The following is an 18,552-nucleotide window of genomic DNA, read 5'->3' on the forward strand; positions in this document are numbered from 1 at the left end:
TTTGCTTTGTCGGCACAGCCGCCGGCTGCTAGGCGGTGTAGCCATGGTGTGCATTAGTGTATAAATGGTGCAGACCTCAAGAAAAGGCGGTTGTGACGCACAGAAAGAGAATATCACATTAAAAGTGCAGGCTGTACACTTCAAGTTTCCTTCCTGACCGTGGAGATAGGCATCAGACCCTCTTAATGGTTGGCTGGACGAAACACTCTCTCAAAATGAGCTATTTTATAGTCCATACATTTAACACACTTGAAGTCTTAAATTTTCATAGCTATAAATAGCTTAATTAGGCTGCCTACAAAGACACATTTGTAACCCAGAATGTATCATACCCAACCATATTTTCAATCCAACCAGAGTTTGTTCTTCCACATTTATCCTAAACATGCATTTAATTAGGTCTTCTTGTCTGGAAACTGGCTTCTGATTTCCCCTCTGTACAAATGTCTTCTTTGTACAAATGTCTTCTGTGCAATACATTTATTATCTCTTGTGGAAATAATTTACTGCCTCAGTCAGGAAACACATTGTAAACATTTCTTGTCACACTCTTTCCAGTTTAGTTTAAAGAATTGAACTTATTTTCAAAATTCTTAAAGAACTTAAAAATGATTTGCTAATAATTTCTGATGGAACAAAAGGAACTTAACTTAAAAAAAAAAAAAGAAAAAAAAATATATATATATATATATATATATATATATATATATATATATATATATATATATATATATATATATATATATATATATATATGCAGCACAAGAAGTAGGGGCATTTGTTTTTGTTGAATGTTTCTTTTGGAAACAAATCTCATACTGTTGTAAAGCTTGTTTATTTGCCATATTTAAAGAGGAAAATGCATTTTTTGGCAGAGATGTTGGCTGTCAACACCAGATTATTTATCTCCTTTTCTGCACTTTGTGCTCTACACCTTCAGATGGCAGTGAAGCTTTATAGCAATATTTTAAATGTTGCTACACTGAACCACATTGAATGTTAACATGTTTCTGTCCTGCTAGAACTAATGCACCAATCTGCTGCATATATATGTGTTTTTTGTGTTGTTCAAAAGAATGTGGAGATGCAGAAACACAGAACTTGAGAAATCCAAGAATCTGCTGAAAGTGTTTGTAGTTTAAATTTGAGACAATCACTGATTTGAATTATTTTTTTATTATGGCAGAACATGGCACCACCCTTCCCCCATTTTTTGCCCTGACAGCTCATAGCTTCACATTGTTATGTCTTTTCCACTGTTTGTATTTTCTAAACCGAAGCGATGCTCTTCAGTGTAAAGGCTGAGAGCTTTGCAGAGGTGAGAGCACTTGCTGGTTATTGTAGCTGTAATATTTAACAACCACACCTTTTCTTTGTGCTGTTGCACATTAAATATGAACCTCTGTGATTTTATTTATTCTGTTTTATCCTCTTTTTGTGAGGATTTACTTTGACTATGACAGTTGCAAGTGAAAACAAAAAACAAATTGAGTAAGGCAGCATTACTGGTGGCTACTGTGAACTGGATGCTATTTTAATCATTCAGTGAAAACTTGAGTGCATGTAATTACAAGGTGAGAGTGTTTAAGGGGAAATGTATTGGTGTCAATTGTTTCTGCACAACAAAACACTGTTTCATTTTTACCTTCTAATGTACAGTGCTTTGTTAAATGTTTTTTCTCCATTTCCTTTATTGTCTCAAAAACAGTTTCTAAATGAGGATTTTAACTCCTAAAGGGAAAAAAGCAATTCAAACTGTCTCCATGTATAAGAATGATTGCCTCTGCTTGCTAAATCATAAATATCTGTGATTAATCCCAGCTTTTGGAAGCCAAAGCTGAGTTCAGTTTTACAAGCCACATCCAGGACTAATTACTGACTGACCTGAAGAACCGAGAAATAATTTGAACACAACCTGTCTGACAACATAAAACATGCTAAAAGATATTAAAACATAATATAAAGGTCCATCTCAAATTTGCCAAAAACATCTTAAAAATAACCTGAAGAATATTCTGTTGACGGACGAGAAGAACGAGACATTTTTATCCTGATACATATGGTGTAAAAATTACACAGGATTTCAAAGTAAGAGCATTAACACAGTGAAACATGGTGGTGGCAAAGTGATAATGTGGGTCTTCTTTGCTGCGCCAAGAACCAGACAACTCTCCAGAATGGATGGAGCCAAAACCTTGTGGTTTGTGAAGGAGAATAGATGTGAGAATGAGCATTTCCCCTCAGTTTATGACTTTAAACTTAAACACACTTGACAGATGCAATTGGGCAATTAAGGTTTTGGAGTGGCCTAGTCAAACTCCAGACTTAAATCTAAAGGGAAAGCTGTGGTATTACCTTGAAGAGGTTAGGAAAGCCTTATAGAAACCCACCACTGTGGCTGAACCAAAGCAAGGCTACAAAGAAGAAGGGCCCAAAATGTGTGTGCAATGATTTAAAAGTGTTATTGAACATTATAACAAACACTGGAGGAATAAAAAAAACCCACTCGGTGGAAGCTGTTGTCACCCATGATGGCACAACAGGCCAGTACATCTATTAGGGAATTACTTTCTCGCATGGTGTCAGATTGAATTGGAAACCTTTTTTACTTTTAACATAATCATGACTTGAAAACAAAAAGTTGTATTTTCTCAGATTATCTTATAATTTGTTCACTTCCCTTAAATGTTTGTGACAAATAAATAAAAATAAATTAGTAAGAGAAAGGTTCTATTTAGCAATACTTCAACATATTTATTTGCAAGTAAAGGTAAAAGATAGCCGTCCAAGAAATGACTAAAAACATATTTGGTGAAAAGGCTTCACAAGTATTGAGTAACGAATCAAATTATCAATCTTCTAATATTTAAAAATTATACCATCAGAAGGAACAAAATATAAAGTTAAGTGGAAATTTTGTCTAGAATTCATATAAGTAAAAAAAAAGAGAAGAAAATCAGAAAAAATACAATTTTCCCAAATCGGTTCATTTCAATATAAAACTTATGAAACTTTAACAAAAACTACCTTGTTTTTATGTCTTTCTTTGTTTTTCATCCAGAAGTTTTACTCAAGTAATGAAATTACTCTGGTACAATACTCCTAAAAGTGCATTTTGTCAAAGAAGTTACTCAAGTATATGTAATTAGTTTTACCCAACTGGGACAGTGCTGTTGCTGCCATCTTTCACCTGTTAACATGTAAAAGCGGATGGTGTCTGGTGTGTTTTCTCTTTGTTTCAGTGGTGGACGGCCGCAGTTAAGAGGATTTAAACAGGAGCTATATATTAGCAGCATATTTCCACTTCATGATTGCACTTGTGCATTTTCTTTCATCATGTTCTGATTTACATAATGCAAGAGCTCTCTGCAGGCTCGTCTGACTTGAAATATGTAAATGAATTCACTTTGAGATCCATTAGATGTGAAGGATTTTCTGTCTGTTTTCCTCTTCTCAGACACACTTTTTAATGATATTTGGGATTTGTCTGATTTCAGGCAGAACTGTCGACTCAGCACGGCAAAGTGGGTGGATGAATGCAAAACGCTGAATTAACACCACCTGCTTTCCTCTGCTTTTTCCCACTTGTCTGTGTTATCTTATCTACGGATGCAATCTACAGCATTAGTGACAAGTTAAAAGTAGAACTAAAAAAAAAGTTAAATTCAGAAAGTGACATTAGGTGAAGTATTTAAGATGACTATAGATTACAGATGATGACAGCCAAAAAGTCATTGTTTAGATCACTACTTGATAGAAGATAGTCACTGACACCCTCCACAAGGAGAGTAAGCCTCAAAATGTCATTGCTAAAGAAGCTGGTTGTTCAGAGAGAACATTTATATAAGGTTAAGTGGAAGGAAGAAGTGTGGTAAGTATAGAAAAATCTCAGCTGTGAGAGGATTGTCAAACAGTGAGGAGTGAGGCTGGACATCAAGAGCCACTACAAACTAGAGAAGACAAATATCTGCACTGTTCCTCTTTTCTTAGATGGAAATAAACTTTGAATATTTGGGTTGCCATGTCGTGTCAATGCAACCATCTATCAGAAAGTTTTGCAGAAGGAATCATGAAATATTTCCTTCTGCAAACAAACTTTATGGAGATGTTGATTTTATTTTCCAGCAGGATGTGGCGTCTGTTCACACAGCTAAAGGCACTAAAAGCTGAATCAGTAGCCTTGATGTTACTGTGTTTGATTGGCCAGATAAATTTCCTGACCTCACAAAAGGTTATCTCATATTTTGTGTCTCCAAAGCAGTTTTATTTAGTCAGACTGAGGGCGAAAAAAGGCTCTAGGTTTGGTTTCAGACCCCTTATGAGGTTCTATTTTTTGGCAGATATTTTTGCCACAAATGGAATCCCACAGATCTAGAAGGACTTATAAAAAGTTGTGGCGGAGGGTACATGGCCCCCGGGCCTTAGGTTTGACACGTGTTGTAGATCAAGACAAAAACTGTTCAAATGACATAGATGTTGTAGACCACATATGTCAAAGTCAAGGCCCGCGGGCCACATCCGGCCCGCAAATCAATTATCTATGGCCCCCTGAATGATATTTAATTACTATGAGAACCGGCCCGCAAGCCAGAGCCGCCCGCTCGTGTTTTGCCTGCAAACACTACATTTCCCATAATGCAACGGTAGCCCGCGAAGTGACTACAGCGCGCCCAAACGGCTTCATTATTCATCAGCTCAGAGCCTCACCCCGAACATTGATGAACTTGTACAAAAGATGAGACACCTCCAAGTATCAGGCTCAGCCTCAGACAAGTGAGCATCACAGAGCAGTAACGTATTTTCAGTTTATAAGTTTCAGTTAAATTTTTACATTTGTTTCTACAAGACGTGATTTTTCTTTGAATGAAGTATTGTTTTGTCTGTGTGCCATATATTTTTGTATTTTATTTTATTTTTTTGTATTTATTTTTCAGTTGAATGGATTCAGGTAAAATTGCAGATAAGAGCCATGAGAAAGAATACAACTGATTTGATTTATTTTTTTACTTTACTATTTGAAAGCAGTGATCGGTAGGATCATAGAGCAGCACAGTAATGCATTTTCAGTTTATAATGCATGCACTTTGATTTATGCATTTATCTTGATATTAAGAAACATATTTTGTTTTTAAAAACAATTAAATTTGTTGCCGTTTGCCTCTTGAAAAATGTTTTCCCTTGAAGTTACTGACAGAGCCATAACAAAATATTGCTTTATTCATTTAATCGTTAAATAATATACACTGTGTTAGGTCTTGGTTCAATAGGCTATGTACAATCATTTCAATATGTTTTAATAAACATTAAACCAGTCCGGCCCTCGGCTTGTAGCAAATTTGTTTTTTTGGCCCTCTGTGTATTTGACTTTGACATCCCTGTTGTAGACGGTAAAATTTGAGTTTTTAATCTAAATGGCTTCGATTTCTCTCATATTTTTAAATAAAAGTTGTTAATTTGCTACGTATTTGTAGCGACCAATGAGCTGAGTGTTTCCCTGCGGCTGCTAGTGATAAGGTGGGCATCTTCTCGTGCGCGGTCCTCGTGCACAACGCATTGCGCCGCTCTCATTGGCTGGCGCGACAACATAAAGTCCCGCTGCGTCTCCGGCTTCTTCACTGACTGAAACTAAACTGCTGCTGCTGCTGCTCAGCTTCAGAAACACTCCACACTTTACCACACTATCCCCACTCTTTTCTCCTCCAGTTTTATTCTGGGCTGCAGTCATAACAATGAAGGAGAGAAGACTCCCGCAGCCGTTTGTGGCGAGGTGTAAGCTGGTCCTGGTTGGAGACGTTCAATGCGGTAAAACAGCGATGCTGCAAGTGTTGGTGAAGGACTGCTATCCAGAGGTAAGATACTGCTGCGCTCATCTAAATCACTGGGATATATTAAAAAGCTTTTCTGTTTTTACGTCCTTAAGATGTAGAAAAACTGTCAGTATGTAATTATACGCTTTTAAATTCAATTTGAATATTCTAACATTATTGATTCCTTCTGATTAATCCTTGGATTATTTGAATATGGAGATTACTTTAGTATGATGTCAAGCTCATACTAGGAGAAAGGTAGTTTAGTTAGAACAAAATTCTTTAATTTTTGAAATATAGATTTTCATATAATAACTAAACCGCATCAAATTATAATGGTAAGAATTTAGCAGCAAGGATTAGTTTATTACAAAATCCACCAATTCCTTTAGAGTTAATCTAAAATGGAAACCTGCAGCACTGTGAATATGTGATGAGAATGTTTCCTAATCCCGTTCTCCGTTCCTCCTCATCCAGACTTACGTCCCCACTGTGTTTGAGAACTACACGGCTTGTCTGGAGCTTGAAGACCAGCGTGTTGAGCTCAGTCTGTGGGACACATCAGGTGAGATTCACAAGCCCTGAAGCTATTTTCCTTTGCTAAATTTCCTGAAACCGGATGTGATTTCCTGTGTTCTCCATCTTTGTTTAAAATCCTCCCCAGTCTGGTCAGGGCTGGTCTCAGAGCCGTATTGATGGGTTTATATCTGCAACATGTTTACTCTCCCAGAAAGCTCTGCCGGCCAGGAGCCGGGTAACGATTATGACTGTAAATAAAGCAAGGTCTCATTCTTTTGTTTTGCTTGCAGTGCTATCTGTGCTGCTTACGCAGGCTTCACTATCTCGCTGCCTGTTTGTCTGTCCTGTTTGGATGCAGTTAAGCAGCTTTTTATTCAGTGGGAAATCTTCTGAGGAATCTTGCCTGCTTGATAGCAGAAAGCAGACAATTTAGAGTCCGTAATGTTTGTAATTTAAATTATCTAATTGTTTCGCTGCTTACATGAAATCTTTGGGTTAATCACTCCTGACAGAAAAGCCATAATATTACACATTTCTCGGATAAATCAATAAATCGTCAAGGAACTAAAACTGTACAATCATATTAAATTATAGGAAACAAAATGTTTATTTATCCTTTTTTTGCTTAAAAGTAGAGTAGAGATACAACAGTCAATGCCAGATGTTTCAGGCATCAAGTTAGTTCCATTTTGCAGTATCCCTGATATTTCTTTTAACATTTATGAAACAAAATAATAAAACTAAATCTTTATCAGCTCTGATCTGCAGGTTGAATGCTGAAAAATATGATTTTTTTCCCCTGTTCATTTAATGCATCAAAACAAAAGAACATACAATTTTAAGTCTATTGACTTTATATGTATTGTCATACACTTTAAAGCGCTTTTTGAGTTTAATTAAAGTCAGATAAAGATTAGGAACCAATGTTTTGATGCTTACATCACTAAATCAATTCTGTCATTTTGGATTCAAAAGCACTACCTCTGTTCGTTAACCTTCAATGTGGTTTTCCTCTCCTTAGGAAAAAACATCCAAATCTTCATTAGCCTATTTATACGGAAGAGGATTAGGGCCACTGGGAAAAAATAAAACAGTTCTGACTTTAATCTTAGAATTCTGAGATTAAAGTCAGAATTCTGACTTTTTTCTTAGAATTCTGACTTTAATCTCAGAACTGTTTTATTTTTTTTTCCAGTGGCCCTAATCCTCTTCCGTATATTTAGTATATTTCTACAGCAGATATAATAAGATTTTTAAATTCTCATTGTGAGTACAGCAGTCGTGCACCAACTTTGTAGTTATTTTGTTCCATCTGAGTTGGTGAAAGCAAATTTTTCTAACCTCAACATTGAAAGAAGTGGTTATCCTGGTCAAAAAAAAAAAATCCAATCTGTTGTGTTTACACAAAGACTTAACTATGTGGTAACAATCTCTTGTCTGAGGTTAATCTAAAGAAAAAGAAAAAAAATCCCTCAGCAGATATTAAATGACTACATGTGTTCTTGGTTCTTGGATTGTAAAAACCTAAAAAAAAAAAGTTTAATTGTGAAGCTAACCTGTAGATTCATTGATAATACAATCGGCCAGAACTGCTTTTAGGTTTCTGATTCAAAGTGTGAAAAGATAAACTGCATGCAGTCGCCGAGTCATCTAAGCACACAGAAGTCATTATGTAAATTAAATCGATAAGAAAAGCCACCAAGTGCACCAGCGGAGCTCTTTTGTAACAGTGCTGGCTGCAGCCTGAGGCTTGGTGTTCAGAGGAAGTCGAGTGGTGCCAGTTGGCCTTCGGAGTGGTTGTTTCACAGGGGAGAGGGGGGGATGCCTCGTCCATACGGGGGGTGGAAGTCTGCAAGAGTGAAGCCAATCGTGGTTCTTGTGTGTGTGTGTTGTTGTTGTGAACAGAAGGCACAAGCGAGGGATACTGAGAGAAAATATGTGCTTGACCTCCACGCTTATGTAACCCAAAGCAGCTGAGATAATTTGGGTTTGTACATTTGTCTCCCACGACGGAAAAACTTTCTTGACAGTCACCCATTCTGGAGGAAATGTTGCATAAGACCGATTTCCGTTTGTATAAATAAATATAAACACACCTTCACTGCACTGTGCATAAATATCCACGTTGTCTTTACGTGTATGCCATATTGTTTTGGGTAAAGTCTTTTCTAAATATTGAGTATTGTTTTTAGCAAAAAAATAAAGCTTTCACTGTTAAATTAATAAATGTTTCTTTTAGCTCAAAAACAAATTCACTGTCTTGTTTTATAATCGCAACAGAGAGAGAGAGAAAAAAATGCTTAAATTCTTGAATAGAAATTTGTCCTGCACCCAGTGGGGTGCCAGCTCAAAGCCCAGTCCGTCCATCTCAGTTGTTGTTTCCTCTGTAAGACACTTCATCCACCTCGCCACCATCCGTGTGTGAATGTGTGTATGAATGACTAAAAGCAGAGTAAGCCGCTTTGGAGTCCTCTGACTTGATACGGCATAAAATGCTGGCCATTTTGCCATTTAAGGAGAAATTGGAATTGGCTAATATCTATATTTGCTCGTCAGATCTTTGTATTGATCACCTATGGGCCAGCAACCCATATATCAATACTAAATAACAATTCTTACTCAGAAATAGGACAAACTTTATGTGAACCTCAAGCTTTTTCTTATATAGCTATTTGTCTCATTTTGCATCTTTTCCCAAGACACAGGGATGAGCGAAGGCGCGCCATTCACTTTTTTTGTCTTTCACAGTAAACCAGACAGTTTGAACAGATCGGCTTCTGTTGCTCAGCTGAAAGCATTGTGCGTCTTTGTGTGAGTGAGCGTTATTTGTGTGTTCAGGCGAGGTGGAGGTGCTAAAGTGTGGGAGGCGGTAGTAGGAGCAAGTTGTGTCCTCTTTAGATCTGTCTGCCTCCTCTTTCTCAAGTCTTACATCACCTCGGATGGTTATATGGGACATGGATTTAGCTTTTCATAAACAGAACACAAAAGTATATTGATAGATGCAACTTGTGTAACGCATCCTACTTTGCAAAGTTAAGTCAGCAGTAAAGACCGGCTAAATAAAACCTTGGGTGTAAAACATTACATTTCACCAGGACGCCCTGATTGTTGGTTGGTTGCTCTTGCTAGCAGAAGCATCTATTCCTGTCCTAATTACATTTCTTATATTTGCTCCTTGTGCACATTTGGCCCCCGAGGACAGGACAAGGAAATTGAAGCTTGCTGTGGTTGTGTAGGTAGTGATTAGGTGGCAGAGGGAAGACAATAGAGCGCGGACATCCTGCCAATTTGTTTTTAGCTCTGGAACTTGTTCTGTTTATAGAAATGCAAGCAGAATCTGTTTCCTTCGTTCTTATGTTTTACAATACCTGAGGGGGAATCCCAAGGCCTTTAAAAAGGCCAGCGTACACAACTAATATGATATTCAGTTTTAAGTGATTGGTCTTGTTTTCAGTTAATTATCTGAGGAAACATTTTGACGTGTTATGCACCACTGCAGTTAAATATTTAATTTCTAGGTGTGAAGTGCTGGTCCTTGGAAAAATATTCATAGCCATAGATCTTTTTCACAAAATGTCACATTAAATCCTCATAAGTAATGGATGTTCCGTAATTGACATTTTATATCAACACTGATGATTGTAAACTGGGAGGAAATTTAAATTGAAATATTTTCACTGAAACAAACAAAATTTCAAATTTGTGGCATTTTTATGTTCTATTCAGCCAACTGCACCTGAATCTATATTTTGTACATCTATATTTTGCAACAAAGCCAAAGTCCTTTAGGCTGTGTCTCTACAAGGCTGCGCATCTTGAAACGTAATGTTTTGCTCACTCTTTGCAAGAAAGCACAAGCTCTGGCAGATAAGACGGATTTTGAAGTCTTAATGCAGATTTTCAATTGGACTTTGGTCTTGGACTTAAATGGACTTTGATGCAAACCACTCTAACGTAGCTCTGGCTGTATGTTTAGGTTTGCAACCTTAGCATACTCTTGCAGGTTTTCTTCCAGTTTGCAAGGAGCAATGTATTGTGGGGCTTATTTAAAATTTAAAATATGAATTTAAATCACTTATAGAATGCTGGTTTAAAGCAGACAAAGGATATGTGCAGACACTCTCATTAATTTGCTTTCCTTTTAGTAGCGTTAGATTTTCTCTTGTGTAGACACAAAGGAAGTGGTGGTGATAAGTAAGGGAAGGACAATAAATCAACAACAATACTGATAAACATGTGGTCAATATTAATAGATAATACATCTGATAAATGTTTCAAAATTTTACTGAACTCCAATACAGAACCGCACAGCATTCTGGGAGATGTAGGCAGAGAAAAGACTTTACCCACTCAGCCTTTCATGGCCAGATAAGCAAGGTTGGTGGCAACAACTAACTCACTGACTCTCTGGTTACTTAGCAATATCTTGTTGAGTAACTTGTGGTTACCTAGCAACAACTTGTTGAGTAACTTGTGGTTACCTAGCAACAACTTGTTGAGTAACTTGCACTGCAGCAGTTTCAGGTTTTGCCTCATAACTGCTTAAAAATAAAAAAAACAACATGGAGTGAAAACTGTGGTTAAAACAGAAAATGTCACACCACCAGTTTGGCAGTATTTCAGATATTTAAAACAATAAACCTAATTCATTCATATCAACTGATATGAAACGCAAATATCATCCAGCCCCATCATATTTATGATTTTATGTTGTTACCATGTGAAACCTCCTATTCAGCTGTATAAAGGTTTGATCTGACTCCTCACTGCCCCTTTAGGCTCTCCGTATTACGACAACGTCAGGCCCCTCTGCTACAGCGACTCAGACGCAGTGTTGCTATGCTTTGACATTAGCCGGCCGGACACAGTAGATGGTGCTCTGAAGAAGGTATGAGCAGCTGAGATTCCTGCTGGGTGGCATATTTGCTTTACTATCTACAGTAATGATAGTTAATAATAATAAACCTTGTTTTATTTGCAGTGGAAAGCAGAGATTCAGGACTTCTGTCCCAACACTCGAATCCTGCTCATAGGCTGCAAGACAGACCTGCGAACGGATGTGTGCACACGCATGGAGCTGTCCAATCAGAAACAGGCTCCAGTCTCCCATGAACAGGTGAGCTTTTGTTTTTTCCCTTTTCCTTCTTAATGTACTTATATCACTTTCCCAATTAAAGGTGGGCAATATGGACTTAAAGTTTTAATACGATATTTTGTTGCTTTATTGTGATAGTAATAAAAGTGACGAAGAGAAAATTTATTACGTCTTTTTTAGGTAACTCTAGCACAACTTCTACTCTTGAAAAATACTCTTTTTTGTAATATGCATCTTTAGGACACCAGTAATATCAATAAATGTGACACATAAAATTAATTAAACTTAAAATCTTCACTTAGTTTCATTATACTTTCCAATTTATTGACATTTGTTGATGTTTTCATTGACCAAACAGTGGAGAAAGTAGTAAAACTAACAAATCCAGTAATAAGGACAGTTTAATATAAACATCATTAATTGGGATTTATCCTGTCAACAATAAATCAAAATTATTATCATAGACATACAGACACACTACATTTATTCTAACAAGAGTAGCTAAAATGCACAACATTAATTATGATAACAGTTAAAACCATAATACGAAACATGGAAAAGTTACATTTAACATGTTAAATGTAATACTTGTAGAGAAAACACAAAGTTACAGAAGTCAACAGGAAAAAGGGGGATGAGCTGTCAGCTACTGGTTGCCATGGTAACCACCAACACTTTATTAAAAAATACAATCCTCTTCATTTTGTAGGGTTCATCTTTGGCCAAGCAGCTCGGAGCTGAAGCTTATCTGGAGTGCTCGGCTTTTACTTCGGAAAAGAGCATCCACAGTGTTTTCCGTACCGCAGCTCTGGCCTGCATGAATAAACTGCAGCCTCCCAACAAACCCAGCCCGGTCCGACGCCTCTCCAAAAGACTGCTACACCTTCCCAACAAGACGGATCTCCTCTCCTCCACCTTTAGCAAGGACAAGTCCAAAAGTTGCTCCATCATGTGAACACAGCGAGGAGCGTGCTCTGAGTATGGGAAGAGAGGACAAGAGAACAGCATTCCACCTGGTTCAGGTGGGGTTCAGGGTGTGCAAGGGAAAGAGAGCAATCGTCGAGATTTTCACAAAACTTTTTACTCTTTTGCATCATCCTCCTCTAACTCCTGGCTGCCACAGTTTCCACAGAGAGAAACTATTTGAAGTGGAGTTTCATGATCCTGTACAAATGGAGAGTAACATGTTGCAGCCACATAAAGGTTGTTGTGAATCAGCTTATCAATGCTCCGTACCTTAGCTCGTCCATGAAGGAAGCATTGTATCCTCTCCATTAAAGTGATGAAATCCATTTAAAGCTCTGATAGCAGTGCCGTATCCCATCCATCTCTCTGTCTGGATGTCTTTTAAAGGTCAGCATGGGCTGACTGATGAGAACGTAAAATCTGAGAATGAAGCTGCATCTGCAGAAACCTCGCTGAGGAGATCTTAAGAAATTATAACCCCCACCAGAGCCCTCGCCGTAATATATATTTTGAAATTAAAGTTGACAGCAGAACAAAAAAGATGACAAAAAGGGAGGGATTTGGCAAGCGGTGCGCTCATTTGCAGAAGGCAGTGGGAGGACAAAGTGAGTCCGTGAAGAAGTGCAATGTGACTCAGCACTACCACGAGCCGCAAGGTCAAAAAGGGTGGATGCATTTTGTTAAATACTTTCCACCTGTCTTCAGGAGGTTCTCTGCCATGCACCATCACCACACGAGTTCAGAAACCATTGGTATTTATTGTAGTGCTGTCACATGAAGGAATGATATTTCCAGACTCTTTAATGGGTTCAATTTTAATTTTGTTTAGTTTTTTAGTCTTTTTTTTTACAGAAGAGACAAAGAAAAGAGGATTTTTTTTGTGTACTCCAAAATAAGTCTATGGATTATCTATGTTTCAGAAATACTCTTCCTCATGGACAATAAGGGGAACAATTGTTCAGCTTGGTTCTACAAATATCTACTCATTACAGCTTGCTGTCCTGAAACCTGGCCAGAAGACTTCACACCAGTGAATAATCAGTTAGCACCCCAAAATAAAACTAAACTTGATAAATCTTTTTTTTTTTTGCATGTTTTTTGCCTTTCATACTCCACAGAATGTAGGATCTTGTAGCAAAGAGCTGAAAGTAAACACAACAACACAGTGTCATCCTCATCCAAGACCTTCTTGTTCTTAAAGGGAAAGTTCAGAATTTTTGAAGCAGGTTCTTTTACAAAATTAAGACTTGTGATTTCTGGAACCCTGCTAGCATTTGAAAATTCAGCATGAGCCATGATAGTCGTCAGCCTTACTGTTATCTACTGAAAATCTTGCTCTCATTCATAGCCTGAACGAACTGAAGACATGGAAACAGTTTTTCCCCCTCTGTAACAACTTAACACCAAAAAGTGTTGTTATTAGGGACCTGGCTAAAAACATTGGTCATTACAAGATTTTTCATCTTTAGATCTGATGACTCTCACATCATAATTTGTATGAATTTAGATTAGTTGGTAACAGACGCTAAAGCTAACTGCTAGTCCAAGCATAACTAAGCACAGCGCAGGCTTCCACAGTCCTAAAAACTCTCCTCTAAAAAATGTTTCATTGGTTTGTGCAGATACCATTTTATAAACTTTTAAGCTACTGTCAATTTTGCATTGATGGTTATTAATAGATGAGCTATGGTTATTTACACTGGAAATAGACAATGGAGTCGGCGTGCCATCAATTAGCTTCCCTGTAAAAGATATACTGAGAACATTTTTCCACTCATAATAAATGATAAAAAAGTAATAAATACTATGCATAAAAAAAAGAAAAAGTTTAACCAACTTAAATGAATTGCTTCTATGGGTAACAAGCAATTCAATTAAGTTTATCCAACTTAATTTATTAAGTTTAACCAATTCAATATATTCTAATCATCCAACTCAATTTGTTAATTTTTTAAACAAATTTATTAAGTATGTTTAAGATAACAGATTTAAGTCAGTCTTACTCAAATCATTTAGTTTACTTAAAAAAAAAGTGTAAATGGCCTGAACTTACACAACACTTTTCCAGTCACTTCAACTACTCAAAGCACTTAACATTAGATTCACATTCACACACCAATATCCATATCAATATGTGGCAGGAGGAAGCTGGAATTGAACCTAGAACCTTCCGATCACAAAACGACCACCCACTCTACCCACAGAGCCACAGTCGCACACCAGGGAATCTGTCCCTGGTCAGCTTGAGTCATGGTCAGACGTGGGATACAAATATGGCATTGAACTTAATTATTTCAAGTAAAGTCAAAGCAAAAAGGTCATTTAAGGAAAAGATTTGTAACTTTTAAATTAGAGTATATTTAGAGGACACTGTAAAAAGAGTTTTTCAAAATATTTAGTTTGGAACTACTTAAAAGTTTGATTTGACTTTCTGTAGAATTAAGACAAAGATATTTTAAATGTTTATTAGAAGAAAATAAAGGATTTGAGTAAGAGTGACTTAAATCTGTTATCTTAAACATACTTAATACATTTGTTAAATGAAATTAACAAATTGAGTTGGATGATTAGAATATATTGAATTGGTTAAACTTAATAAATTAAGTTGGATACACTTAATTGAATTGCTTGTTACCTATGGAAGCAATTCAATTAAGTCAGTTCAACTATTTAGTGTAAGTTTTGAGTTAAATGAACACAAAAAAGTAAGTTGGCATAGCAAAGGAAAAGAATTAAGTTAAATTAATGTAAATAAGTCCATAAGATGAATTTCAGCCCAAAAAACACTTTTTAGTGTGATAGTGAAACAACCTCCATTTTCTACCTGTTTAAATAAACATAGGTTTTGTGTCCAAACATTCAAACAAATATCACAAGAATTTAAAGATGAATAACAGCATTGCATAAACCACAATGACATTTTTGTTATTGTGAGATTTTTAAGATAATAAAAGTTGGAAGTGCTACTCTGATTAGCTGTTTTCCATAGTCTCCAGGAGCAACGGTGGTGAAAGAACTGCAGGAGAAATATAAATTATTCATAACCTTCTACAGAATCCCACTTCAAAAATCATGGGTTATCACTTTTTTTTTCTACCATTGTCATTTAGGTTTTGGAGTTTGTGCTGCATGCTTCTGTGAAGAGGAACTTGCCTGATACCTTAAACTCTTTCAATTTGTGAAAATAAAATTCTCCTTTCTGGTTGCTAACATCCAGAGATTAACTGACTTTCCTCAAATTTTAAAAACGAAACAAAAGATTTTCATATATCTGCACTAAACTCACTTCTGTTATGCAAAAATACAAACTTTGTCACCTCAATGCCCAATTAAGGCAATTAACACAAACTCATATAAACTCGGTGTATTTAAACTAACAGGACTAATTTGCAATAGAGTAAATCCCTTGAGAACAAAACACGAGTTGAATCCCTGGAACAGACTGGTGCTGTCTGTATTTTCTTTCTCTCCAATCATTACGGAAAGCAGAAGATTTTATACTTTTTTTTTTTTTTTTTTCTGCTGGATGTTTTGCTTATTGTTTTTTTCTCTGACGTTGTGTTCACTGGAGTCTCCTGGCATTAAGCTGTTGACAGCTTGGCTAATGGAGGGCTTGATGATTTGTAGGTCTGCACCGGGAAGCGCAGCAATGTGCACAGCGGCGAAATTTAATGCGTTGCCTAGCAACAGTGTGAGCAAGGGCCATGCCTATATCTCCAACGGAGAGGAGGGGTGATGTCTCCGAGAGAAGCGCGCTTCACCTTTTCTTTGTAGCATTAGACTGAAGCCTCAGCGAAGGTGACGGCGGGACATATCAGGGAGGGAAGCTGTGTCTTCAACATGGGTTTTCTGGTTGGAACACTGCAAAAACACAAAATCTTACCAAGTAATGTTGGTCCAGTTTCTAGTGTAAATATCTTAGTCCACTTGAAATAAGACAAAACTAACTTACGAGTAACTTTTCATCAAGATATCGGACCTTGTTTTGAGTCAATTTTGATGAATAAGTACTAGTTTCATTGGGAGGTAAAATTTTCTGCCAATGAAGATAAAATGTCTAAGCACCAACCAGTTTAAAAATAAATCCAAAGCTGTGGCTGCGTTCACACTGCAGCCTGAAGTGACCCAATTCCAATTCCGATTCCGATTTCTTTCTTTCTTTTTTTAATGTACTGTGAGTTGTATCTGATCTTTTCATGACAGTGTGAACAACACAGGTCGGATTCTTTTCGAATGCTTGGGTATCCGATACAAATGTGACCTGACGTCCATCCCACTTGAACGTCACTGATACTCGACAAACGTCACTGTTCTGCGTCCTGATACGCGCAAGCAGAAAGAAAATCAACAATCATGATGGACTACAATGAGGATTAAGTTGTTAATATGCTGGTTCCGGTCGGAAAACAATTTAAAATATGTAAGCTATGCCCCACCGTTAGCATCCATGTTTACTTCCGCAAACGCTGAGCACTTCTTTTTATGGTGGTTGGCGAAACACTGAGAACGCTGACGTTATTGCACCCTCTACTGCGCATGCGGGACACTTTCAGGTCGTTTGCCCGTTCACACCGGGAAAAAAATTCGATATGACGAAAAATCGGAATTGGGTCACTTCGGGCTGCAATGTGAGCGCAGACTGTGTTACTCACGTCATACAGAGAACCTTGGCTGTATGTCAGGTTATTATTTACAATTGTCATTGCTACTGTTATGCATACATTTTCTTGTCTCATTAGAGTTAGTTTGTAACCATTTTGTCGATATAATATAATTTATTGTTGACTGCATATTGAACAGGGACATGACTATTATGACATGGTTTTAATTGTGAGTTTTTGGTAATTATTACTACTACTCTTCAAACAGAAAAACAGTAGTAAACAAATAATTTTTTCTTGGTTATGCATGCATTTGTTCTCTTGTCTTTTTTATTTTTAGATCAATACAAAATACTTATGACATGGGAAAATGTCTTGTTATAAGTGAAATGATCTGCCAGTGGAACTGTAACGTTTTCATCAATATTAAGGCATTTTTGACTTAAAACAACCTCTTATATCTTGCTGAAAAGTTCCCTAGGAGTTAGTTTTGTATTATTTCAAGTGTACTTAGATATTTGCAAAAGAAATTAGTCCAGAAATACCTGGCAAAGTGTTGTGTTTTTGCAGTGAAAGGCCTCCCGTATTAGTAGCAGATATCTGCTGTAGACTGGAGGCAACACCAAGTTTTTAAATGTGAATCTTCAAGCTGTGCTGCAGTGCTTCTTTAACCTCTCTGTGCTTTCTGGAGCATCCCAACTTTCCCAAACTAGTTAATTATAATTACACTGTTTCATGGCTTCTCTTGCTCCCCCCCCTCTCCCCCCCCACATTTGTTTTGTACATAATCTTCATAGAGGTGTTTACTCCCACAGAGGAATGTTATGAAGCAAAACAACATGCTTGTATGAAGTTGCCTCTCATGGCTTAAATTATTGCCAAGATCCTGTATTTGTTCTTGTTATACTGTCTTTAAAAGTTTCATTTAAGTAAATATGCCTGAATTTTGTTTACAAGTGTTACTTCTGTGATAAATCAATAAAAGATAAAAATTTGATGGACATATTATGAAATCAAGTCAGTTTTTATGTTAGAATGTTTATGTTCTGAGTTAAAACCACCAATCTCAATTAAAAATATATCAAAAAGACAAAAATAAGAAGTGTAGAAATCCTACATATATTCAACATGCATGATGAGTTGAGACATTAACTCTTCTGTAAGTTCATAGTCGGTTAGAAACTTATCAGAAACTATCAAAATAGAGCAAAAAGCTATTTTGGGGATTTATTGTAACTCAAGGCTCTTTTGGAGTGAGTAGCTGATAGCTTGGTGGCACATTGTCTGTTTTGACTTCAGCATGACTGATAATATATCTTCATTTTCTAATCAAGGGCAAAGGAAGATGGACAGAGTAAAATGCAATAGAAAGAAGAAAACTTGCTAAATGGCTATTAAAAAAAATTGAGACTGCAGTAGAAGTTTCCTTTTAGGAGGACAATTAACCAAACCATACATACATGAAACTCTAATAAAAATCCTTTCAAGTTCATGGTTTTAACATGATCTTTTGTGAAAACAGTTGAGTGGTGTGAATATTTTTACAAGACATTTTACATAATGT

At 36.7% G+C, this 18,552-nt stretch overlaps 1 protein-coding gene across 1 annotated transcript in view; it reads left to right on the top strand.

Moving 5' to 3' along the window:
• Nucleotides 1–17,989, top strand: part of LOC103467621 (rho-related GTP-binding protein Rho6) — a 45,818-nt gene extending 27,829 nt beyond the window's left edge. Inside the window, exons 2-6 of the mRNA XM_008414176.3 lie at nucleotides 5,704–5,849; nucleotides 6,285–6,372; nucleotides 11,105–11,214; nucleotides 11,308–11,442; nucleotides 12,131–17,989. Of these exons, the coding sequence (XP_008412398.2) occupies nucleotides 5,704–5,849; nucleotides 6,285–6,372; nucleotides 11,105–11,214; nucleotides 11,308–11,442; nucleotides 12,131–12,376 (725 nt within the window). The 3' untranslated portion in view covers nucleotides 12,377–17,989. The remainder of the gene's footprint in view (nucleotides 1–5,703; nucleotides 5,850–6,284; nucleotides 6,373–11,104; nucleotides 11,215–11,307; nucleotides 11,443–12,130) is intronic.
• Nucleotides 17,990–18,552: the final 563 nt, after the last annotated feature.

This window comes from Poecilia reticulata, chromosome 7 (genome assembly GCF_904066995.2).
Source record: "Poecilia reticulata chromosome 7, P_reticulata-male-v2, whole genome shotgun sequence".
In the NCBI taxonomy this organism is placed as follows: domain Eukaryota; kingdom Metazoa; phylum Chordata; class Actinopteri; order Cyprinodontiformes; family Poeciliidae; genus Poecilia; species Poecilia reticulata.